General features: G+C 45.3%; 1 protein-coding gene across 6 annotated transcripts in view; it reads left to right on the top strand.

Annotated features, from left to right (window-relative positions):
- The first annotated feature begins 854 nt into the window (after positions 1-854).
- The window catches only part of LOC122550812 (protein O-GlcNAcase), a 74528-nt gene continuing 48394 nt past the window's right edge, over positions 855-26988 (top strand). Inside the window, exons 1-5 of one of the 6 annotated variants that reach the window (XM_043692241.2) lie at positions 855-1587; positions 4817-4868; positions 14004-14101; positions 15737-15867; positions 18717-18888. In XM_043692241.2, the coding sequence (XP_043548176.2) occupies positions 1548-1587; positions 4817-4868; positions 14004-14101; positions 15737-15867; positions 18717-18888 (493 nt within the window). In that variant the 5' untranslated portion in view covers positions 855-1547. Of the gene's footprint in view, positions 1588-1613; positions 4264-4816; positions 4869-14003; positions 14102-15736; positions 15868-18716; positions 18889-26988 lie in introns of those variants that run through there. The other 5 variants (XM_043692151.2, XM_087991831.1, XM_043692331.2 and 2 more) reach the window with 5 other exon arrangements.

Below are 26988 nucleotides of genomic sequence, written 5' to 3'. Positions count from 1 at the left end.
AGCAATACCATAACTCAATGGTCTAATGACCTGAAAATTAACTGGTTTCTTCCTCCCTGATGAAGAGCTTACGCTCGAAGCGTCGATTCTCCTGCTCCTCGGATGCTGCCTGACCGGCTGTGCTTTTCCACCGTCGACTCTGATCTCCAGCATCTGCAGTTTTCTTTGTCTCCAGTGAGGCTTTCTAACATTCTTTTTATAATATTTCAGATTCCCAGCATCTGCGGGATTATTTTGGCACAAGCTGATCACTGTTACTGTGTTGGCCCTATATGTTGAGGCTTCATGTTTAGCCCTTGCTGGGGGACAATTGTCCCCTGCTCTTCTTACAGTGTCAACTGGAACTTTTTACACCCCACTGAGGGGCAGAGAGAGAGAGAGAGAGACAGGGTGGCACTCCCTCAGTACGACACTGGAGTGGAGTCTGAAGCCCTTGAATATGTTTAGATCAACGCTGACTAACTCGGTGTGCCTGAATCGAGTGGATATCCAGTCCCTCATGTTCAAACCTGTGGTGGGCTATTCTAAAAGAGTTTGATATTGCAGACATCTGCAGAGGTCAAGATCCGTTCATATTTCTGACAATCCCTGAGTTTTTTTTTCTTTGTTTTTGCAGGTGGTCTCGGTGTGAGATGATAAACTGAGGAAGGTCAGGCTAGTGCGGTGTTCATAGACACAGTGTGGGCTGACAGAGACACAGAGAGAGTCCGGGGCCAGTCACTAAAGAGTTACTCAGCAGATTTCCGCCTCCGAACAGACTCGCTTCAACTTCAGCTCCACCCGCCTGTGATCCCAGAGGAGAGAGGGACAGAGACAGAGAGGAGAGAGGGACAGAGACAGGGAGGAGACAGACAGACACAGAGAGGGAGGTATACACAGTCAGACACAGATACAGGAAGGGAGACAAAAGCAGGGAAGGAGACAGATAGATACGGCGGATGTAAATGTCGGGGAGCAGAAGTGAGACAGAAATAGACAGAGGTAGATATATTTAGAGAGAAAGACGGGGTGGGAGATAGGGAGAAGAAAGACTGGAATACAGAGAGATAGAGATAATGATGGTGAAATACAGACTCAGACAGTGAGTGAGAGACAGAGCGAGGGAGGGAGACAGATCCCTGAGAGGGAGTCACAGTCTCATGCAAATCCTGAGCAGCTAAAGTGCCATCAGCTCCTCCCCAGCATTTCACTCTCCCTCCTCCCTCTTTCCTCCTCCCTCCTCCCTCTTTCCTCCTCCCTCCTCCCTCTTTCCTCCTCCCTCCTCCCTCTTTCCTCCTCCCTCCTCCCTCTTTCCTCCTCCCTCCTCCCTCTTTCCTCCTCCCTCTTTCCTCCTCCCTCTTTCCTCCTCCCTCCTTCCTCCTCCCTCTTTCCTCCTCCCTCCTCCCTCTTTCCTCCTCCCTCCTCCCTCTTTCCTCCTCCTCTCCTTCCCCCTTTTCCTTTTCCCGTCCCTCCTTCCTTCCCTGTCTCTCCTTCCTTCCCCCCCGCCTCTTCTTGCACTTGCCTTTGCTGTGAGAGTAGTTCAGGGAGCTGACAGTGGCTGGAGCGGTATGGAGAAGACGCTACCTTTCCTATGTGGGATTGTGGAAGGTCAGTGACAGTTCCTGGCAAACGGAATGTCTTGCAGTTTTCCCGTGCTGTATAAACCTGAGAGCTGCAGTGGGAGCTTATTGAGCAGGCCCTATCATCAGCAGCCAACATTGGCACTACCTCCACCGTGTCCTTACACTGAAGCTGTGCCTCTTAAATTAAAATGTGGGACGGAGAGAAAAAGAGAGAGGCCTTTACCCTCTGGCAGCACTTAAGTGCTGTCCAGGAATCCCTAAGAATGAAAGTTTAAACTGGCCACAGCTGGCAAATAGAACTTGGGGGATGCTTTAACATTGGTTAAGAACATTATTGTTGTTTTAAAGTTTTCTTGGCTTAATATTGGCAAGAATCCTAAAGGCAGGGGTAGGGTGTTTGACCTGATGCAGCAGTTTGACAGAGATCATGTGATAAACCTCCAGGAATGCAGCCAGTGAAAGTTGGCAATCCCCATCTGATGAGAGAGAGAGAGAGCGACACCATAGTGCACTGCGTGACAATGGGAATCCTTGGCATTGTTGTATTAATTTGGCAAATTGGTAAACAAGGAAGCCTGTCTGACGGGCCCTTAGTTTACACGTGGAGTCAGTGACCCTTCTAAAGAATGCAGATGATTAATTCGCCAGTGATGTCGACGAGCAGGGTGCAACTGAGATGATTCTTCCCAGGAGCTGTTACAGGACAGGATGGGCTGAATGTCCTCCCCACCAGGAATGTGAAAATCTCCCATCCCTTTTGTGGTCAGAGGGAGGAAAGGCCCCCTTGCCCGCTCCCACCCAGTGTCTCCCCTCCCATGCAGCTAAGACAGTTTTGGCTTAAGGTTTAGTAGAAGCTGAGGCAGAGACAGAGAGCTTGGTGATGCACCCACATCATCACATTGAGCTTGGCGTCTGTTTTTAGAATAGATTCCCCTACAGTGTGGAAGCAGGCCCTTTGGCCCAACAAGTCCACACCGACCCTCCGAAGAGCAACCCACCAAGACCCATTCCCCTATATTCACCCCTGACTAATGCACCTAACGCTACGGGCAATTTAGCATTGCCAATTCACCTAACCTGCACATCTTTGTTGCCCGAGGGGGGATTTCAACCCGGGTCCCTGGCGCTGTGAGGCAGCAGTGCTAACCACTGATCCACCGTGCTGCCCTTAAACTAAATAAAATGTTATTCATTGGTGTGAGTGTTGCTGGGAAGACTAGTCATTATTGCCTGCGAGTACTGGCCCTGCCAAAGATTATTGTTTAGTTTTATTCATGGAATGTTGCCATCACATCATTTATTGCCTGTCCCTAGTTGCCCTTGAGAAGGTGGGGGTGAGCTGCCTTCTTGAACCGCTGCAGTCCACCTGCTGTGGGGTGACCCACAATCCCCTTAGGGAGGGAATTCCAGGATTTTGACCCAGTGACAGTAAAGGAACGGCGATATATTTTCAAGTCAGGATGGTGAGTAGTTCAGAGGGGAACTTGTAGGTGGTGTTCCCTTGTACCTGCTGTCTTTGTCCATCCAGATGTAAGTAGTCATGGGTTTGGAAGGTGATGTCTGAGGAGCCTTGGTGAAATTCTGCAGTCCTTTGTGTCCCTACCAGTTCCAATTGCGCTGGAGGTCATAATATCCCTGAACAGGTTAATTAAAAATGCTTAGCCTCGGTTAAACATTTATGATGCAATGGTAGTATGCCTACCTGTGTATGAGGATGCCCCACCTACTCCAGAGGTGTGTAATATCCTTGTTTGAAATGTGGGTAACCAGGAGAGATAGATCTGAAGCAATTGACCAAAGAACAAGAGTTGTGGTGAGGACAGTGTCTAGGTGCTGAGTGTTAGTGATCTGGACATTGCAGCCTGAAAGGGTGGTAGAAGAGCTTTAGTATGAATTTCGACAAAATACTTGGAAATGTAAAATCTGTAGGTTAATGGGGAAAGAGCTGCAGTGGATTGGTGCGAATTGGTTGATTGTGTCAAAAAGCTACGCTGGGGATCGAATGAACTTTCTTCTAAGATTCACTCTGACTGGTACAGTAGTGGTACTGCACCAGATTCTGGGACTCCCTCTATCTTCCCTAACCTGCCAGAGCAGCTGATCTCAACGGGAGTTGACTCTTGCTACCCTGTAGTGGCTTGAGCACTAGTGACCAAAGAGCTGTTGTTCCATTGGCATCACTGGCTGGGCCCAGCAATTGTTGACTATCCCTAATTGCCCCTGGAGAACGTAGTGATGAGCTTGAACCTTGAACTTCTGCAATCCATTAAGTAGACATGATATCATTAAGGAAGGATTTCAGAACTTAGTGACACTGAAGGAACAACAATATATTTCCAAGGCAGGATGGTGAGTGGATTGGAGGGGAACTTCCAGGTGGGTGATGTTCCCATATATCCACTGCCCTTGTCCTTCCAAATGGAAGTGGTCATGAGTTTGGAAGGTGCTGTCTAAAGAAATGTAGTGAGTTACTGGAATGTATCCTATAAATCGTGCGTACTGCTGTCACCTTATGTTGGTGGTCAAGGGAGTGAATATTGAAGATGGTAGATAGCATTGATGGTAAGTCAAACAGTCAAGGATGTCATCAAACTTCTTGAGTGTTGTTGGAGCTGCACCCATCCAGGCAAGTGGGGAGTATTCCATCACACTCCTGACTTGTGCCTTTGCAAATGATGGACGGGCTTTGGGGAGTCAGGAGGTGAGTTACTTGCTGCAGTATTCCTAGTTTTTGACCTGTTCTTGTAGCCATTGTATTTCTATGGTGAGTCCAATTCAGCTTCTGGTCAATGGTAAACCCCAGGAGTTTGGTAGTATCGATGTATTTGAAGGGAATTTAGACAAGCATTTGATGGAGAAGGCAATAAAAATGGTGTATGATAATCGATTCAGTTGCAGAAAAAGTGGGAGAAAGCTCAACCAGAGAAATAAGACCCACACGGCCTGTTTATCTGCTATTTATCCGATATCATTCCGTGAAAAATAAACACACCGGCCTCTTTAACTGGATCATTTTCCTCCACCTTGCTCCATTTAACCCAGTTGGAACATTTTGCCATTGTTGTCTTTCTCCTGTATTTACCTTGCTTCCCCTTAAATGCAGGTTAACAAATACATTTTCACAAGTTTCTCTTCTGAGATTTAAACTCACAAGGTGGGTCTGCCCAGTACAATAACCGCTAGACTAGCTGTGCCTCTAACTCTTTGTTGTCACTGGGAAATGTTAACCAGTTCTTATCTCTGTCTCTGTGTAGGTTTCTATGGCAGGCCATGGTCCATGGAGCAGAGGATGGTGCTGTTCAAGTGGTAATGTAGACAGAATTTAGACTGCTGACATTACACACTCTAGGATTTGTTAATCCCTGACCATAACTTTGCTTTTACCCCAGTGTTCAATCAACATTGTTCTCCAGTTACAATGACTGTGTTAATGTAGCCCAAGGGGGGCAGGAGCCTTTAAATAATGTGAGTAGATGGTGTAGTCAGCTGCTCATGGGAAGTAGAGTGGGTTCCCACTGCGTGATGATCCAGTGGACTTCTGCTACAGGCTCTGAACTGGAACATGTCTCCTTGTTTGATACCTGGTGTGTTAAAGGAAACCGAGCTGGCAATCACTCAGTTCTTGTTGCTGTGTGGATAACTGCTGTGAAATGGAGGGCCCATTGTTGTGTTGACAACTGTGAGTCCTGTCACATACACAGCAAGATCCACAAGGCACCGTGAGGTGAAAGAGATACTTGTATTTATTGATCACCATTCTGCTCAAAGAACATACGGTCACTGATTCTTTAAAAATTAATTTATGGGACGTGGACTTTGCTGGCTAGGCTGAGTCGGCTGTTATTGCCCATCCCTAGTTGCCCTGGAGAAAGTTGTGGTGAGCTGCCTTCAGTTTAGCAATCTCCACAATGCCCTTTGGAAGTGAATTCCAGGATTTTTACGCAGCGACAGTGAAGGGACAGCGATATATTTCCAAGTCGGGATGGTGAATGGCATGGAGGAGAATGGGCAGGTGGCAATGCTCCCTCTCATGCCCAAGCGGCAGATGGCTCCTCGATTTAAAATCTTACCTGAAAGATGGCACCTCCAACAGTGTAGCACTCCTTCAGTCCTGCATGGCTGTGCCAACTTGATCCCAGTGCTCAACTCCTGGAATGAGACTCGAACCCAAAACCTTTTAGTGCAGAGGCATGTGTGCCACCCACTGATTGACAGCTGAGAGAGGAATGTTATGGGGTCTTTCGGGTGTTGTTTTCAAGTGATGAATATTGGACAAGACATGGGGGGGCCATTTTCTTGAAATAGTACCAAGAGATCTTCAGGATCCACCTTAGTGGCTCTTGTGTTGAAGCTCAATACAATGCTAACTGTTTGACTTGGAGGCAACCATTTTATTCACTAAATTTGGAGGAGCAGGTGGGCTATGGGTTATCTCGTCACTGGTAGGCAGCTGAGTCGGGTAAGCAAGTGGATGTGGAAACAACCTCCCCCTGAATGGTTTTGAAATCCTCACCATTTCCACAGTTCTGTCGGTGCAAGGCTCCTGGTATGAGATGGACTGACTTTTGACTGAACCTTTTTCTGATGGTTTTGTTGACTTTGCTAGACGCTGTGTCAATGTGATGCAAAACTAAATGTGGGCGGCACGGTGGCACAGTGGTTAGCACTGCTGCCTCACAGCGCCAGAGACCCGGGTTCATTTCCCGCCTCAGGCGACTGACTGTGTGGAGTTTGCACGTTCTCCCCGTGTCTGCGTGGGTTTCCTCCGGGTGCTCCGGTTTCCTCCCACAGTCCAAAGATGTGCAGGGTCAGGTGAATTGGCCATACTAAATTGCCCATAGTGTTAGGTAAGGGGTAAATGTAGGGGTATGGGTGGGTTTCGCTTCGGCGGGTCGGTGTGGACTTGTTGGGCCGAAGGGCCTGTTTCCACACTGTAATCTAATCTAATCTAATCTAATCTAATCTAAATCGGAAATTTCAGGAGAAACTCAGTAGGTCTGGCAGCGTCTGCAGAGAAAGAAACAGTTTAATGCTTCGAGTCCAGTGACATTCAGCAGTTATGGGGAAGGGTCACGGACTCCAAAACATTAACTCTGTTTGTCTCTCCACAGATGCTTCCAGACCTGCTAAGTTTCTCCTCAAATTTGATTCGCATCTGGTGAAATCAGTTGCTTGGTGGATGCAGAATTTGAAAATAGAGAAGGGCTAATAAAGTCCTTTTGTCTTGTACTCATCAGGACAAGTGTGAAAATGCCAAATTTCAAACAGTCACAATAACTTCGAGTCATACATTTAGACAGCATGGAAACCGACTCTTCAGTTCAACTCATCCATGCTGACTAGGTATAGAGCCATAGAGATGTACAGCATGGAAACAGACCCTTCGGTACAACCCGTCCATGCCGGCCAGATATCTCAACCCAATCTAGTCCCACCTGCCAGCATCCAGCCCACATCCCTCCAAACCCTTCCTATCCATATACCCATCCAAATGCCTCTTAATTGTTGCAATTGTACCAGCCTCCACCACTTCCTCTGGCAGCTCATTCCATACACGTACCACCCTCTGTGTGAATACGTTGCCCCGTAGGTCTCTTTTACATCTTTCCCCTCTCACCCTAAATCTATGCCCTTTAGTTCTGGACTCCCCAACCCCAGGGAAAAAACTTTGTCTATTTATCCTATCCATGCCCCTCATAATTTTGTAAACCTCTATAAGGTCACTCCTCAGCCTCCGACGCTCCAGGGAAAACAGCCCCAGCCTGTTCAGCCTCTCCCTGTAGCTCTGATCCTCCAACCCTGGCAACATCCTTGTAAATCTTTTCTGAACCCTTTCAAGTTTCACAACATCTTTCTGATAGGAAGGAGACCAGAATTGCATGCAATATCCCAACAGTGGCCTAACCAATGTCTTGTACAGGCGCAACATGACCTCCCAACTCCTGTACTCAATACTCTGACCAATAAAGGAAAGCATACCAAACGCCTTCTTCACTATCCTATCTACCTGCAACTCCACTTTCAAGGAGCTATGAACCTGCACTCCAAGGTCTCTTTGTTCAGCAATATTCCCTAGGACCTTACCATTAAATGTATAATTCCTGCTAAGATTTGCTTTCCCAAAATGCAGCACCTCGCATTTATCTGAGTTAAACTCCGTCTGCCACTTCTCAGCCCATTGGCCCATCTGGTCAAGATCCTGTTGTAATCTGTGGTAACCCTCTTCGCTGTCCACTACACCTCCAATTTTGGTGTCATCTGCAAACTTACTAACTGTACCTCTTATGTTCGCATCCAAATCATTCATGTAAATGACAAAAAGTAGAGGACCCAGCATCGATCCTTGTGGCACTCCACTGGTCACAGGCCTCCAATCTGAAAAGCAACCCTCCACCACCACCTTCTGTCTTCTACCTTTGAGCCAGTTCTGTATCCAAATGGCTAGTTCTCCCTGTATTCCATGAGATCTAACCTTGCTAATCAGTCTCCCATGGGGAACCTTGTCGAACGCCTTACTGAAGTCCATAAAGATCACATCTACTGTTCTGCCCTCATCAATCTTCTTTGTTACTTCTTTAAAAAACTCAATCAGGTTTGTGAGACATGATTTCCCACGCACAAAGCCATATTGACTATCCTGAATCAGTCCTTGCCTTTCCAAATACATGGAGAAAGTGAGGACTGCAGATACTGGAGATCAGAGCTAAAAATGTATTGCTGGAAAAGTGCAGCAGGTCAGGCAGCATCCAAGGAGCAGGAGAATCGATGTTTCGGGCATTCCTGAAGAAGGGCTCATGCCCAAAACGTTGATTCTCCTGCTCCTTGGATGCTGCCTGACCTGCTGCTCTTTTCCAAATACATGTACATCCGGTCCCTCAGGATTCCCTCCAATAACTTGCCCACCATCGATGTCAGGCTCACCGGTCTATAATCTGGACATTTTGCAAGATGTCACCATCTGTTTCCCTACGGTCTATATCTTCCATATCCTTTTCCATACGAAATATTGATGAAAAATATTCATTTAGTATCTCCCCCATTTTCTCCCACACAAAGGCTGCCTTGCTGATCTTTGAGGGGCCCTATTCTCTCCCTAGTTACCCTTTTGACCTTAATATATTTGTAAAAACCCTTTGGATTCTCCTTAATTCTATTTGCCAAAGCTATCTCATGTCCCCGTTTTGCCCTCCTGATTTCCCTCTTAAGTATACTCCTACTTTCTTTATACTCTTCTAAGGATTCACTCGATCTACCCTGTCTATACCTGACGTATCCTAAATTAATCTAGTCCCATTGTCTGCATTTGGCCCATATCCCTCTAAACCCTTCCTATTCATATGCCCATCCAGGTGCCTTTTAAATGTTGTAATCGAGCCAGCCTCCACCACTTCCCCTGGCAGCTTGTTCCATACACACACCACCCTCTGTGTGAAAACATTGCCCCTTAGGTCCCTTTTCAATCTTTCCCCTCTCACCCTAAACCTGTGTCTTCTAGTTTCGGACTCCCCTACCTTGTCCATGCACCTCATGATTTTATAAACCTCAGTAAGGTCACTCCTCAGCCTCCAATCCTCCAGTGAAAATAATCCCAGCCTATTCAGCCTCTCCCAATAGCTCAAATCCTCCAACCCTGGCAGCATCCTTGTAAACCTTTTCAAATTTAACAATATCTTTCCTATAGCAGAGAGACCAGAATTGCACACAGTATTCCAAAAGTGGCCTAACCAATGTCCAGTACAGCTGCAATACTTCAAAACTCCTATACTCAATGCACTGACCAATAAAGGCAAGTACTTTTCTTTAATATATGTATAATATTATGAGTTGACAACATTTCTAGCAACCTTAACACAGAACTGTGTTAATCAAAAGCAGGTACGGAAACCTGTTCTTTACCTTGCATCTTTTCTGAGTTACCTTCAAACACGCAGAGCTGATTGTTTATTGTTGCTTTCTCCATGATCACACCTGAGTCAAGCAAACTCGACTTGCCAGCACATTGGCACCTTTTACCCAGGAGCAGGAATTGTTGTCATTTCCGTGAGGTTTGGCAATTCTTGCAGTTCTCCTGATGAGTGCAAAATGAAAAGCTTTGTCAACACCTGTCTCCTTTCAATAGTGTTGAAAGGCTTTGCAACCAGGCTGCTGAATTCATCAGATATTTTGGCTGAAATGATCAGAACAATGTATAATCAAAGCTGGACCATGTTATACCAAAATAGCATGCACTGATGGGACTGTAAAAATTGTGTGGACTGCAAAAGGCCTGGGGGCAATGGTTGATTGTTGGCCCTTTACTGAGGAACTAAATAAAGACAAGGTACCATTAAAGCAGCAGTGCAGATTTGGTCCTCTGAGCTCTGCTGGGATTGAGAACTGCCTGAAGGCTACAATGTGCCATTTATTTGCAAACGACCCTTGCTTTTAATTAGACCTTGTGGCTGAACAGGATGATTGATTTGAGTTCTGAAATGGAGCTGATCTCCCAACGTGAGTGTGTTGTTCCCTAATTAGAATGATTCGATCATCAGGAATAACCCTGACATTGCCACAGACCAGTTACTTATATTCTCAATGTTTCCATTGAGATAAAGCAGGTTAGCACCCGTGTTTCCATCAAACACTCCAAGGACAGCACGGGGTCAGATACAGAGTAAAGCTCCCTCCACACTGTACCTATCAAACACTCTCTGGACAGGTACAGCACGGGGTTAGATACAGAGTAACGCTCCCTCTACACTGTACCTATCAAACACTCCCAGGACAGGTACAGCACGGGGTTAGATACAGAGTAACGCTCCCTCTACACTGTACCTATCAAACACTCCCAGGATAGGGACAGCACGGGTTAGATACAGAGTAACTCTCCCTCTACACTGTACCTATCAAACACTCCCTGGACACGGTTAGCACAGGGTTAGATACAGAGTAAAGCTCCCTTCTGCGCACCCAGGACAGGGACAGCACGGGGTCAGATACAGAGTAAAGCTCACTCTACACTGTACCTATCAAACACACCCAGGACAGGGACAGCACAGGGGGGTTAGATACAGAGTAAAGCTCCCTCAACTCTGTCCCCATCGAACATACCCAGGACAGGGACAGCACAGGATTAGATACAGAGTAAAGCTCCCTCTATACTGTCCCCATCAAACCCTCCTGGTATAGGGACAGCATGGGGTTACATACAGAGTAAAGCTCCTTCTACACTGTCCCCATCAAACACTCCCAGGACAGGGACAGCACAGGATAATAGAGCGTAAAGCTCTTCCTACTCTTTTTATTCACTTGCAAGATGTGGGTATCGCTGGTTGGGCCAGCATTTGTTACACACCCGTAGCAGCCCTTGAGAAGGTGGTGGTGAACTGCCTTCTTGAACCACTGCACTTCATTTAGTATAGGTATTCCCCAATTCAAATCCTTGCATGTAGGCAATTTCTATAAATGGTGAAATGTTGGAGCCTCTGCACTTATCCCTGAGGCGTACCACTTGTTACACCTTGTCAATCAAAAACAAAACACATTTTTGTCTACACTCTGCTTCGTGTTAGCCAGCTGAATATCTATCCATGCCTATACGCTACTCCCTACACCATGAATCTATATTTTCCCCAATGTGGCACCTTATCAAATGCCTTCTGAAAATCTAAATCTCGTACATCCACTGGTTCCCCTTCATCCAGAGCATGTAGTCCTTCAAAAAAATTCCAATAAATTCTTTAAATATGATTTTCATTTCTCAGAACCATGTTGGTTCTGCCTGATTACCTTGAACCTTTCTAAGTAGCCTGCAATAAGATCTTTAATAATCATTTTGAACATTTCTCCTGTAATTGATATGAAGTTAATTGGCTTGTAGGTTCCTGCTTGCTGTCTGCCTCCCTTTTTAAATTGTTATGGAGCAGACTCCCTCAAAATATATTAAGAAGGTAGCCTAGACCTAACTTTTTCTTATTTTAAAGGTAAATGTGAGGTGTAGTGTTCGAGATGCAATTTGAGGCCAAACTCTCGACATTAAGGAAAACATAATTTATTAAAACATAGTTAAAATACAACAAAAGAAAGAGGGACTTGGAATAACTTATCTCTATTGGGCAACTTAACAAGATGTTAGATTTTACTACCAAGCAGTAACTGTTCTAATATTTGACAAAAGGCAAATTTAGAAAACAGAATTGTCTCACGTGCAACTCCCATAACTCAGGAGGAAACAACATCCAGAGAAAACTCAGACACAGTTTAGTATCCAGGAGAGAGTCACTGCCTTCCAAACTTGATGAGAACAACTGCTGAAAGCCAAATTAGTTCTGTAGGAGCTTGACCACACCCAGTCAGGCTGCTTCTATTGTTCCAACTTTAAAAATATCTCAAGGCTTCACAAGTTGCTTATCTTGCTGTAGACTGCTCGTTACCTGTCTCATAATCTCTCTCTAAAAGAAACCAGGACAAAACACACCCCTTAAAGCCACAGTATCGTCACAAAATAAAAAACTTATGTTGTGATTTTCCAATCGAAAGGAACTTTCCCCTAGACTACAGAATTTTGGGAACTAAAACCAACCAATCAATCACCTCCAGAGCCAGGTATTTAAAGAAGCCTGACGTATAGTCAATGGTGGCACATTCCAAAGTTTCATTTGAGAACATTTCTCCCCACCTCTGTCAGAAATGTTCATACTCCAGCAATCCTATTTATGTTTCTGGAGAATTGATTATTCATTGATTTAAGCAAGAAAAGGCGATGGTTATACCTTTTCTTTTATAGAAACCCTTTCCAATAGGTCAATGCGCTGCTGCTTCCCAGTGAATTCCAATACTGGACATTGACAGAAATTTAAAGGCAGATAATTCTGGAACATTCTGGAAGTTCTTTATGAATGGGAGTGAATATGAAGCGATTAGATTCACTGGCATTCAACATGATAGAAGTTATTTTAAATGACCAAAAGTGGATGTGATGAATTTGAGTCCTTTTGACTCAGAGAGGGAATGGATCTTTTATGTTGGTGGTAGGTTTGACCCCACAGGAATTGTTTCAAATAGAGAATTACCGTGCACTGGGAGTAAGTGGGAAGTGGTTTGGTTATTTACTTGTTCTTGAGTGGAGATTACAATCACCTTAAACGTGCATTAATAAGTGTGCAATAGTGGAGCACTGGCTCTGATTTTCCAAAATTCTGGAATGATCCCAGCAGATTGCATGTTAGAAAATGCAACACTTAGTTTACAAGAAAGGATGGAGAGGGAGACAAGCCAGTTATCAAGAAAGTGCTGGACTGTACAGTTAGTGAATTCCTAAAGTGCAGTTAGAAAGGTATCAGATGGTTATAACAAGCTAACATGATTTTACTAAAGGGAATTGACAAATTGATTAGGTTTTTTTTGAGGGTGCAACGAGTAAGTAGATAAAGGGGAACCAGTAGATGTTGAATACTCTGACTCCTTATGGAATACTTTTAGGAAATCATACTAAAAGTTAGTATACATCCGAAGGGCTCATCAGGTAGATTGAAATGTTTTGCATAAACCTACCTTAATAAAGCATCGTCACATTTGTAATGTTGGAGACAGAGCAGACAATTTACTCACAACAAGATTCTGCAATTTGTCAGGATTTCTTCAGAACAGTGCAATGGGATCTTTTACATGCATCGCGACAAGGAATCCCTACGCAGTGTGGAAACTGGCTATTTGGCCCATCGTGGCCACACTGCCCCTCCAAAGAGCATCCCAGCCAGACCCACCCTCCACCTTATTGGGCAGAATAGATGGGACCTTAGCTTTGTGCTTCTTCGGAAAGGCAGCACCTCTAACAGTGCCGTGCTGCCTCAGCACTGCCACTGAGAGTGCCATTGGCATCATCTCTGCCTCTTCAGTCCATGTCCCAATCCAACCAACTGAGCTTTCTGTTTTTACCCTCGGTTTCTCCTTCAGGAGATGGTTCAGTGATGGTAATGTCACTGGGCTGGTAAGAGACCCAGGCTAATGCTTTCAGGGTCATGGGTTCGAGTCTGAATCAGAGCAACTTATGCAAATTAAATTAATTGATAGGAAAAATTATCTTAAATACCCAACCCCTTCACTATTCTCCTCTAGGGAAGGAAACTGCCATCCTTACCTGGTCTGCCGTACAGGCGACGCCACAACAATGTAGTTGCCCTCTTAACTGCCCTCTGAATTGACCTGGCAAGCCACTCAAAGTGCAGTCAGGAAAGGGAAACTACTGTTGGCCCAGTCAGTGATGTCCACACCCCAAGAATGGATAAAAAGTAATCCTCTTCCATAGACTGAAACACTCCACACTAGTGACTGGCGGAGTGAGCTTAAATCTCCGGAGTGAGAGTGCAAGAATTTGACACCTAGGGCCCTGACCACCCACAGTGACCCTCCCTCCCAGTGTAGCAGACTGTCACTTACCAACTTGTCTTTGTCTTATCCCAGGATGCAGAGATGGGGACTCAACGTCTACATGTACGGCCCGAAGGACGACCTGAAGCACAGGCTGTTATGGAGAGAGACGTACTCAGCAGAAGAGTCAGGTAAGTAGCGAGTTTGAATGGAGGCGAGGAGATTGCTGAGCGAGGTTTTGGGCTGTAAGCTTAGTTCTTGGTGGCGATCTGTTGTGCTGCGTTGCCGGTCTGTGTTTTATTTCCTGATGCTCCTCAGCCGCTGCCTGACCGGCTGTGCTTTTCCAGCACCACACCCTCGGTCTGTGTTTTCTGTTCGAACCTGAGGAACTGGGCTATTGTTTCATTGTTTTCCAATGGATTTTACCTTACACAATGCACAGGAGGAAAGGTAGGCCATTCAGCCCATTGATTCTGCTCCACCATTCAATGAGATCATGGCTGATCTGACGACTGACTCCATTTTTTCTGCCTTTGTCCCATCACTCAACCCAAAATGTTATTTCTCTCCACAGATGCTGCCAGACCTGCTGAGCTTCTCTAGCAATTTCTGCTTTTTTTGTTTCTGATTTACATCATCTGCAGTTCTTTGGTTTTTTTATTGCTCTGGCAGATCATTCTGTACATGCACCACCTTCTGCGTGACAAAGTTGCCCGTCAGGTCCCTTTTAAATTTTCCCCCCTCACCTTAACCCTATGCCATCTGGTGTTGGACTCCCTTACCTTGGGGAAAAGACCTTTCTTAATCACCCTATCCATGCCCCTGATGATTTCATAATCCTGTATAAGGTCACTCCTTAGCCTCTGGCACCCAGGAAAAACCACCCCAGCCTATTCAGCCTCTTCCTGTACCTCCAACCCTCCAACTCTGGCAACATCCTTGTAAATCTTTTCTGAACTCTTTCAATTTAACTTGCATAGAATCCCTACAGTGTGAAAGCAGGTCATTCAGCCCATCGAGTCCACACCAACCATCCTACCCAGACTATCCTATCCCTGCAAGGTTGCGTTTCCCATGGCTAACCCACAGGTCCCTGGATACTGTGGCAATTTAGCATGGCCAATCCACCCTAACCAGCACATCTTTGGACTGTGGGAGGAAACTGGAGCACCCGGAGGAAACCCACGCAGACACTGGGAGAATGTGCAAACAGACCTGGAAGTGGAATTGAACCTAGGTCCCTGGGGCTGTGAGGCAGCAGTGCTAACCACTGTGCCACCCAGCCTCTTTAGTTAACCTCAGATGGTGGGTCTTCCCCTTTTGAATTTATCTCTCTAGCAGCAATTCTCAAGCATCCCCTGTCACTACATCACAAGGACTGTTTGGTCTCATTCAGAGTAAGGTGGGGAGATGAAAAGTTTATGAAAGGAATCCCAGAGGTCAGTACCGATAATGGAATGAAGAAAGTGGAGGTTGCTTTAGCCTGATGATAAATTTCTGTCAAAAATCACACGGCACCAGGTTATGGTCCAATGGGTTTATAGAACATGGAACAATATAGCATGCTGCAGGCCCTTCGGCCCTCAACGTTGTGCTGACCTTTTATCCTATATACCTATATACCCTGCATTGTATTATCATCCATGTATGGTACAGGCTCTAAAGGGTCAAGTCAACATTTACAGATATGATTTAAGAGTTGGTGAGCTCCTGACCTGCAAGTAACCTGTTTACTACAGTTTTGCTCTCATTGATGTGAGTTCTGTCGAGGGGTCCTTTGTCTTTATCTCATTTTCAGTTTTCTTTTACTTATTTTCTGTCGACAGTGCAGCTGAAGGCCTTGGTCTTGGCCGCCCAGGAGTGTGGGGTTGAGTTTGTGTACGCGATCTCCCCGGGACAGGACATCACCTTCTCCAGCTCGTGTGACCTGAGCTTACTGAAGCAGAAACTGAGGCAGGTAGTGTGAATCTTGATGTGTTCAGAGAGATCAGTGAGAGTTGGGTTAATGACAGGACAGACTTTAGGGGCTGTGTTCATGTTGGTCTTCTGAGAACCAGACCCTCATTCCACCCAAGCTCCACGTGGAATAAAAGGAATTGCTGTTAGACATAGCTTGCTGGTCTTTGTGACCGAAAACCAGGGATTCAAATCCCATTCTAGAGCACATAATCTGGGTTGTCGATCCAGTACAGTACTGAGGGAGTGCTGTTCTGCCGAATTCACCATCTTTTAGATGAGGCACAAAACTAACTGGGACCCTCTCGGGTGGATGTGAGAGAACACATAGAGTTACATGGAGAGGAGCAGGGGTGTAGTCTTGGTCAGGATTTATCATCCATCCAACACCCTGGTCAAAAATCGCATGACCCCAGGTTATAAAAAATGAGTTTATGGAATATGGAACAGTACAGCACAGTACAGGCCCTTCAGCCCTCGATGTTGTGCCAACCTTTTATCCTAGGAGGAGAAAGTGAGGTCTGCAGATGCTGGAGATCAGAGCTGAAAATGTGTTGCTGGAAAAGCGCAGCAGGTCAGGCAGCATCCAGGGAACAGGAGAATCGACGTTTCGGACATAAGCCCTTCTTCAGGCTCTCCTGTTCCCTGGATGCTGCCTGACCTGCTGCGCTTTTCCAGCAACACATTTTCAGCTCAACCTTTTATCCTACTCTAAGATCAGACTAACCTACACACCTTTCATGCTATGATCATCCATGTGCCTATCCAAGACTTGCTTAAATGTCCCTAATATATCTGACTCTCCTACCACCGCTGGTAGTGCATTTCATACACCCACCACTCTCTGTCAGAACATACCTCTGACATCTCCCCTAAACCTTCTTCAAATCACCTTAAAATTATGCCCCCTCATGCTAACCATGGGAAAAAAGTCTCTGGCTATCCACTCTATCTATGCCTCTCAATATCTTGTACATCTCTGTCAAATCACCTCTCATCCTTCTTCACTCCAATGAGAAAAACAACCTTTCTTTGATTAGATTAGATTAGATTAGATTACATTACAGTGTGGAAACAGGCCCTTCGGCCCAAACATGTCCACACCGACCCGCCGAAGCGCAACCCACCCATACCCCTACATTTACCCCTTACCTAACACTACGGGCAATTTAGCATGGCCAATTCACCTGACCTGCACATCTTTCGACTGTGGGAGGAAACCGGAGCACCCGGAGGAAACCCACGCAGACACGGGGAGAATGTGCAAACTCCACACAGTCAGTCGCCTTTCTTCTTAAGACATGCCCTCCAGTCCAAGCAGCATCCTGGTAAATCTCCTCTGCACCTTCTCTAAAGCTTCCACATCCTTCCTGTAATGAGGCGACCAGAACTGAACACAATATTCCAAGTGTGGTCTAACCAGGGCTTTATAGAACTGCAGCACAACCTCGCTGCTCTTAAACTCAATCCCCCTGCTAGTGAAAGCCAATGCATCATGCACCTTCTCAACAACCGTATCAACTTGGGTGGCAACTTTGAGGGATCTATGGACGTGGACCCCAAGATCCATCTGTTCCTCTACACTGCCAAGAATCCTGCCTTTAACCCTGTAATCTGCATTCACATTCAACCTTCCGAAACGAATCACTTCACGCTTTTCCAGATTGAACTCCATCTGCCCCTTCTCAGCCCAGCTCTGCATTTTGTCAATGTCTCATTGCAACAACAGCCCTCTACAACTCCTCCAATGTGTTTGTCATCAGCAAATTTACTAACCCACCCTTCCACTTCCTCATCCATGTCATTTATAAAAATCGCAAAGAGCAGCGATCTCATAACAGATCCCTGTTTATTTGAAAACACTAGCTTTCGGAGCGCTGCACCTTCATCGGGTGTTAACGAGATGTTAACCTTAGGCACAGAATTTATAAGGAAAATGGGTCATACAACTCATGAGAACAAATTGAATTGTATGACCCTTTGATCTTTTCCTTATAAAGTCTGTGTCTAATGTCTTCCTCTCTCACGAATAACTGATGAAAAGAGCAGTGCTCCGAAAGCTAGTGTTTTCAAATAACCTGGTGTCGTGTGATTTTTGACCTTGGCCAACCCAGTCCAACACCGGCACCTCCGCATCAAAAACGTCAACCTGAACAGAGAATCGGGTTGTTGATGCGTGTGGAAGCTTACTTTGGGGAAAATGGACTTTCAGCAATGACATGGAAATGTGCCATGAAGCACTTTGGAATTTTAGAAGTTAGTCTTTTTTTTTAAATTCAATTATGGTAGAGCATTGGTCCAACTGGAGTGGTTGTATCAACTCTGTAGCAGTTATACAACAACAACTTGCATTGTTGCGGCACCTTTTAATGCAGACGTATCATTAAACAGATGAACCAAATTTGGATACATTAGAAAGGGTGACTTAAAGCTTAGTCAGAAGGTAATTTTGAAGAGTATTCTGAAAGTAAGACAGGGATTGGAGAGTATGATGAGCTAACAGACAGGGGCATGGAGTCAGGCCCTAAAGGAATTTAAACACGAGAAGGAGAGTTTTTATTGTAGGAACGAGAACCTGGTGGAGATTACTGCATGTTAGAACACGCAAACAGACGTTCATGAGCTGAAACTTACCCCCTCAGTTTGGAATACAAAATGGGAGGAAGTATTGCTTCATTTATTCAGAGTCACGGTCAGTCCTCACAGTCAATGGTTTGATATAAAAGTGGATTGATGTTTTGGTAGTCACTGGTGCTATGGGCATTATTGCTGTTTACCACTGTTGCTCTAATTGAGAGTTTCTCACCACTTGCCCTGCTAACCTTTCGGGCACCCTTTGCCCTCCTGCAGGTCAAAGGATTTGGGTGCATGGCCTTCGCCATCCTGTTTGATGACATCGACCACGCCATGTGCCCCACCGACAAAGAAACCTTCAGCTCATTCGCTCATGCTCAGACGTCAGTGGCCAATGAAATCTACCAGTACTTGGGGGAGCCTCCCATCTTCTTGTTCTGCCCGACTGGTATGTCATCAGGCTGCCCGTTCCCCCGGTCCAGGCAGAGGGTACTGTGTCAAAGGTCTGGTTAGTGGTGCAGATCCAGAGACAATGGCTACTTCCAAAATACATGCACTTAGGTTATAGGTTATAGAGTTGGATGTTGCTGGGACTGAAGGGTTTGAGCTATAGGGAGAGGCTGAATAGGCTAGGGCTATTTCCCTGGGGCATCGGAGGCTGAGGGATGGCCTCATAGAGGTTTATTTTAGGGGCATTGATAGGGTGAATAGATAAAGTTTGTTTTCCCCCAGGGTTGGGGGGAGTTCAAAACTAGAGGGCATGGGTTAGAATGAGAGGGGAAAGCTTTAAAAGGGACCGAAGGAGCAACGTTTTCACGCAGAGGGTGGTGTGTGCATGGAACGAGCTGCCAGAGGAAATGGTGGAGGCTGGTACAATTACAACATTCAGAAGACATCTGGATGGGTACATGAATAGGAAGAATTTAGCGGACATGGGCCAAGTGCTGGCAAATGGGACAAGGTTAGGTTAGGATATCAGGTCGGCATGGATGAGTTGCACCGAAGGGTCTATTTCTATGCTGTACATTTCTGCCACTATGACCTGACGGGTAACTTTTACACGCAAAGGGTGGTGCGTGTATAGAGCAATTTGTCAGAGGAAGTGGTGGAGGCTGGTACAATTACAACATTCAGCAGGCATCTGGATAGGTACATGAATAGGAAGCGTTTAGAGGCATATGGGTCAAATGCTGGCAAATGGGACTAGGTCAGATTGGGGTGTCTGGTCGGCATGAATGAGTTGGATCGAAGCGTGCATTTCTGTTTTTGATTGGGATTCATGAATTGGGTGATTCAGAAGAAATGTCTTTACCCAGAGAGTGATGAGAATGTGAAACTTTCTCCCATAGCATGTGGTTAAGATGAATTGTGTAGTTGTATTTAAGGAAAGCTGGATAAACACATTAGGATTTTGATGACAGGTTGATTTGAAATAGATTGGGTGGAAGATTTTGTGGCTATAAATGCTAATATTGATCAGTTGGGCCGAATGGCCAGTTTTTGTTCTCCTTGCCCTCTTCCTATCTCTCCTCCCTTTACACAACAATGGCAACAACTTGTTTGTACATAGCACCTATGACATAGAAACATAGAAAAACAGGAGTAGACTATTCAGCCCTCAAGCCTGCTCTCTCACTCAGTATGATCATAGCTGGCCATCCAACTGTCAACAGTACCCATTTTTCACTCATTACCTTTTATCCCTTTTGCTCTAAGAACTGTATTGAACTCTTTCTTGAAAACATTCAATGTTTGGCCTCAACCACTTTCTCAGGCTCTCCACCCTCTAGGTGAAGAGATTTCTCCTCATCTCAGTCCTAAATGCTCCATTCTGTATCCTTAAACTGTGTCCCCTGGTTCTGGACTCCCCAGTTGTTGGGAACACCCACCTGTATAGGTTTCTATGAGATCCCCATCCCAAGCTTTTAAACTTCATTGAATATGGTCGCAAATGATCCAGTCCCTATTCATATCGAGTCATGGAGACGTACAGCACAGAAACAGACCCTTCGGTCCAATCCGTTCATGCCGACCAGATATCCCAATCCAATCTAGTCCTACCTGCCATCACCTGGACCATATCCCTCCAAACTCTTCCTATTCATATACTCATCCAAATGTCTCTTAAATGTTGCAATTGTACCAGCCTCCACCACTTCCTCTGACAGCTCTTTCCATACAAGTACCACCCTCTGCGTGAATACGTTGCCCCTTAGGTCTCTTTTATATCTTTCACCTCTCACCCTAAGCCTATACCATCTAGTTCTGGACTCCCCCATCCCAGGGAAAAGACTTTGTCTATTTATCCTATCCATGCCCCTCATGATTTTATAAATCTCTGTAAGGTCACTCCTCAGCCTCCGATGCTCCAGGAAAAAAAAAACCCAGCCTATTCAACCTCTCCCTATAGCTCAGATCCTCCAACCCTGGCAACATCCTTGTAAATCTTGTCTGAACCCTTTCAAGTTTCACAATATCTTTCCGATAGGAAGGAGACCAGAATTGCATGCAATATTCCAACAGTGGCCTAACCAATGTCCTGTACAGCCGCAACATGATTTCTCAACTCCTGTACTCAATACTCTGACCAATAAAGGAAAGCATACTAAGCGCCTTCTTCACTATCCTATCTACCTGCGACTCCACTTTCAAGGAGCTATGAACCTGCACTCCAAGGTCTCTTTGTTCAGCAACACTCCCAAGGATGTTACCATTTAAGTGTATAAATCCTGCTAAGATTTGCTTTCCCAAAATGCAGCACCTCACATTTATCTGAATTAAATTCCATCTGCCATTTCTCAGCCTATTGGCCCAATCATATGTCAACAAGGTTAAAACATTCCTAGGCAGGCACTTCATAGGACTGCTATGGGATGGAGTTTGTATCGATATCAGCACTATGGCCTTGTGGTATCATTGCTGGACTGTTAATCCAGAGACCCAGGTAATGTTCTGGGGACCCGGGTTTGAATCTCAACACTGCATATGATGGAATTTGAATTCAGGAATTAAGAATCTAATGACCATGAAACTATTGCCAATTGTCAGAAAAACCCATCTGGTTCACTAATGCCCTTTAGGGAAGGAAACTGCCATCCTACCTGGTTTGGCCTACATGTGACTTCAAATCCACAGCAATGTGGTTGACTCTTAACATCCCTCTAGGCAATTAGGGATGGACAATAAATGCTGGGCGAGCCAGTGACACCTTCATCTCATGAATGAATAAGAAAAAAACTTGGTCACAAGAGCATGGCCAAATGGGTTTGGGAGGGAATTCAGGAGTTTACTGTACAGTCACTAACTGGGGAGCCAATAAATCGTGGGTGTGGGGGGAGGGGGAGCGGTGGTGCAAGATACCTTGGATTAGAAAAACTCTGATACCAAGGAGTGATGTTATGTCGGACAATGGAACAAAGATTGGGAGAAGGATGAACCTGAAAACTGTGTTACTCCTTTCTCCCTCAGAATTCAACAGGGCCGCTCCATTCAGATCTAATGGGGTCCTGTCCCAGGCACTTTAATGAGGCTTTTCAATCCAGTGGGATAAACAATGGGCCTCATCAGGAGACATAGGCGAGAGTGCAAAGAGCCGTTGTTGGGTCAAAACACCCCCTCGCTGGTCATACTGTGCCTTGTGGCTCTGTGTACAGTATAGTTCTGGCACTGAGGGTTGTTGTCAAAATGTTCAAAGAACTGACTTGTATTGACAACAAGAATGATGTTGACATTGTATGGGTCATTACAGGAAGGATATTAACATCATGATTAGTTTGTCAAACACATCCTCATTGTCCTCCATCCCTCACACCAACAAGGCACACAGTCTACAAGACAGAGTAAGGTAAACAAAAGACTTGTGGCTGAGCCTGGTAAAATCTCAAATTCCTCCCCCTTACCTGAGAAGGACCCCCCCTCCGTATCTTTCTAAACCCCTTCAAACATTGGAGATCGCTACATGCCACTATTTCATGTCCCTTGAGTGTCCCTGTTATGAATGTTTACTGCTCAAGCAGCTTTGTCTTATAGTCCGTGAGCTGGAAGACACTGATGCCACACACTGAGGATGGCGTTACGATACAGCGATTGAACCCCTCTGATAATTAAAATGTAACACCCAGAAAAGCTTGCCTCCCCTCATAATCTGTTAAAATGTATGACAGAGAACTCCTAATTTCCACTATTTAAAGAAACATAACAATTTATTTTCCTAACTCTAATAGTGAGCACTAAACAAAAACTATTCACTAATACAAGCCCCGTTTTCTTAACTACTTATGATCTGACCCCAACTCTCTAAAAATGTAATTCCAATAACAGACTTATTAATGTTCAAAATGTTGACTCTCCTGCTCCTCAGATGCTACCTGACCGGCTGTGCTTTTCCAGCGCCACATTTTTTGACTGATCTCCAGCATCTGCAGTCCTCACTTTCTCTTTATTAAACATTACATTAACTTCATCTCAAGTCCACACAGTCTCTGTCTTCTCTGCTTTCTTCAGTCTTCCTGATCTCCCTGGCTCTACGTTTTACTGCAAATATGTTTTACATGAAAAGGTACTTTTTTGATAGAGAGTGACTTCTGATGTTAGATGGACAGTTAGCTCTCCCAGTGTGGTAGTTATTTTCTTGATTGGCGGCAGTTGCTTTCTGACCAAATTTCGAAGTGCTCTGGTTTTATACCCCGCTATCTCGTTCCCTGTCATTGGTCTAATGTTGTCAAAACAGTAAATTCAAACTCAATTGGGTTTGAGTATCCTGGGCATAATTTAAACAAACTGGTTATATTTGAACTGTTGTCAAAACAGCAACCAAAACTCAGGCATCCACTTCACAGCCTAATGTTACATGTATCTATTTGGAACAACCCATCTGCCAGCTTTTCCATTCAGGCAGCTGAGCCTGAATTTCAAGCTTACTTCAATATTAAGAAAACACTTTCTATTTTAAAGTGAACATACATGCTGTCGATTTAGTAACAATAGTGTTACCTGATGGGGGTCACTGGTCAAGGGATGGAGGGTGTGTGTGACTGCAAGTGAGGAAGATAAGGGAACACCGTGGGCAGGACCCATAACCTCAGTTATCGATTGGATTTGAGACTCTTTCTCCTTGTTTGGACAAGAGCTACAGAGTGGATCAACTGACTGGCCATGGCCCCATGGTACAGGAAACCATTCAACTGGAAGTTGGCAACCAAAAAGGAATGGAATAGTAGATGGGGAGAGTATGGTGAGGAGGATTGATATTGTTCTGTGCAGTAAAGAGTGAGAGTTCTGACTGCTGTGTACACAGGGCCAGGGTCTGGGATATCTCATCAAGGCCAGAGATGATCTTGCAGCAGGAGGGGTCAGATCCACTCGTCCCGCTCCAGGTGGATCCCAGTGACATAGGCAGGACTTGGAAAGTAGAGAATAGGCATCAAACCAACAAGCAGAACCCTAAAGGTAGTCAATTCAGGCTTATTACTGAAGCAGGTGGCACAGAGTAAATTAGGCAAGAAAAATGAAGACATGGCTCAAAGACTGGAGCAAGGGATTCCAGTTTAGGGCCACAAAGGCCAAGGGGGAAGTGGGAATAAAACATGGGGTTAGTCTACATCTGGATCATTCTGAGTCGTAGAGTCATACAGCACAGAAACAGACCCTTTGCTCCAACTCACCTATGCCGACTATGTTCCCAAAGTAAGCAAGTCCCATTTGCCTGTGTTTGGACCAGATCCCTCTAAACCCTCCCTTTTCATGTACCCATCTAAATGTCTTTTAAATAACTGTACCGGCATCAAACTGCAATTCTGGTCTCCTTCCTATCGGAAAGATGTTGTCAAACTTGAAAGGGTTCAGAAACTATTTACAAGGATGTTGCCAGGGTTGGAGGGTTTGAGCTACAGGGAGAGGCTGAACAGGCTGGGGCTGTTTTCCCTGGAGCGTCAGAAGCTGAGGGGTGACCTTATAGAGGTTTATAAAATCATGAGGGGCATGGATAGGATAAATAGACAAAGTCTTTTCCTTGGGGTCGGGGAGTCCAGAACTAGAGGGCATAGGTTTAGGGTGCGAGGGGAGAGATATAAAAGGGACTGAAGGGGTAACCTTTTCATGCAGACGGTTGTGCGTGTATGGAATGAGCTGCCAGATGAAGTGGTGGAGGCTGGTACAATTGCAACATTTAGAAGGCATCTGGATGGATATATGAATAGGAAGTGTTTGAAGGGCTATGGGCCAAGTGCTGGCAAATGGGACTCGACTAGGTTGGGATATCTGGTCAGCATGGATGGGTTGGGCTGAAGGGCCTCTTTCCATGCTGTACGTCTCTATGACTCCATAGCTTCCTCTGGCAGTTCAGTCCAAAGGAGAGGTGGTGGCCTAATGGTATCATCAATGGACTGTTAACCAAGAGGTGTTCTGGGGACCTGGGTTCAAATCCCACTTCGGCAGATGGTGAACGTTGAATTCAGTAAAAATCTGGAATAGAGAGTTTAATGATGCTGATCATAAATCTATTGTTGACTATTGGAAAAACCTGTCTGCTTCATTAATGACCTTTTAGTGAAGGCAACTGCCATCCTTACCTGGTCTGGCCTCCATGTGACTTCAGACCCACAGCACTGTGATTGACACTTAACTGCCCTCTGGGATGGATAATAAATGCTGGCCTAGCCAGAGACGCCCTCATCTGTGAATGAGTTATAAATAAAAACATCCTCTGTGTGAAAACGTTGCTGCTCAGGTCCCTTTCAAATCTTTCTCCCCTCGCCTTAAAACTTTGCCTCTAGTTTCACCCACTCTGGGAAAAATAGAGTGATTCGTCTTAGATTCACTACAGTGTGGAAACAGGTCATTTGGCCCAACAAGTCCACACAGATCCTCCAAAGAGTAACCCAGCCCTTTTAACATTTTGGGTAATTTAACATGGCCAATTCACCTATCTTGCAGAATTTTGGATTGTGGAAGGAAACCCATGTAGACACGGGGAGAATGTGCATACTCTACACAGAGAGTCGCCTGAGGTTGGAATCGAACTGAGGTCCCTAGTGCTGTGAGGCAGCTGTGCTAACCACTGAGCCATTGTGTCACCACAATCTATGCTCCTCACAATTTTGTAAATGCCTAAAAGGTCACCCCTCAACTTCCTACATTCCAGTGAAAAAGTCTCAGCCGATCCAGCCTCTCCTTATAATTCAAACCCTCCATTCCTGGCCATGTCCTGGTAAATCTTTTCTGAACTGTCACCAATTTATTATAGCAAGGCATCAAGAACTGTACACAGTACTCACCAACATCCTGTACAACTGCATGCTTACTTTCAGTGACTGATTTACGAGGACACCCAGGTCTCGTTTCATCTCCCTCTTTCCCAAGTTATTGATAATTGAGATAAACTGCCATCCTATTTTTGCTACCAAAGTGGGTAACCTCACATTTATCCACATTGTTCGGGGTGGCATGATGGCTTAGTGGTTAGCACTGCTGTCTCACAGCACCAGGGACCCAGGTTTGATTCCAACCTCGGGCAACTGTTTGTGTGGAGTTTGTACATCCTCCCCGTGTCTGTGTGGGTTTCCTCCGGGTGCTCCAGTTTCCTCCCACAGTCCAAAGATGTCAGATGAATTGGCCATGCTAAATTGTCCATAGTGTTAGGTGCATTAGTCAGAGGGAAATGGGTCTGGGTGGGTTACTCTTTGAAGGAGCGATGTGGACTTGTTGGGCCGAAGGGCCTGTTTCCACACTGTAGGGAAACTAATCTTGTATTTCATGTGCCCACTCACACAACTTGTCCAAATCACCCTGCTGCATCTTCCTCACAGCTCAGCTAGCTTTATGTTGTCTGCAAGCTTGGAGGTATTACATCAGGGGTAGGCAATGGCCTGGTGGTATTATTAATCCAGAAAGTCAGCTAACGTTCTGCGGACCCGATGTTTGAATCCTGCCACGGCAGATAGTGGAATTTGAATTTGATGGAATTTGAATTTGATAAAGAATCTGGAGTTAAGAGTCTAATGATGACAATAAAACCATTCTCAGTTATCGGAAAAACACATCTTGTTCATTCATGTCCTTCAGAGCTGAAAATGTGTTGTGGGAAAGTGCAGCAGGTCAGGCAGCATCCAAGGAGCAGGAGAATCGACGTTTCGGGCATGAGCCCTTCTTCAGAAATGCCCGAAATGTCAATTCTCCTGCTCCTTGGATGCTGCCTGACCTGCTGTGCTTTTCCAGCAGCACATTTTCAGCTCTGATCTCCAGCATCTGCAGTCCTCACTTTCTCCACTCATGTCCTTCAGCAAAGAAAACCGCTGTCCTTACCTGGTCTGGCCTTCATGTGACTCCAGACCCACAGCAATATGGTTGACTCTTAATTGCCCCCTAGGCAGTGAGTAATGGGCAATAAATGCTGGCCTAGTCAGAGGTACCCACATCCCATGTGTGAAAGAAAATGTATATCATCTATATCATCACTAACTGATCCCTACATGTCCTTGTGGTCACTGGTTATCCCTCAGAAAATTGACCTGTTTATTCCTGCTCTTTCCTGTCTGCCAGCCAATTCTGT

Source organism: Chiloscyllium plagiosum, unplaced genomic scaffold (assembly GCF_037043375.1).
Source record: "Chiloscyllium plagiosum isolate Xiang-an unplaced genomic scaffold, Cpla_swu_hap1 HiC_scaffold_1, whole genome shotgun sequence".
In the NCBI taxonomy this organism is placed as follows: Eukaryota; Metazoa; Chordata; class Chondrichthyes; order Orectolobiformes; family Hemiscylliidae; genus Chiloscyllium; species Chiloscyllium plagiosum.
This window is presented reverse-complemented; position numbering and strand designations above follow the sequence as displayed.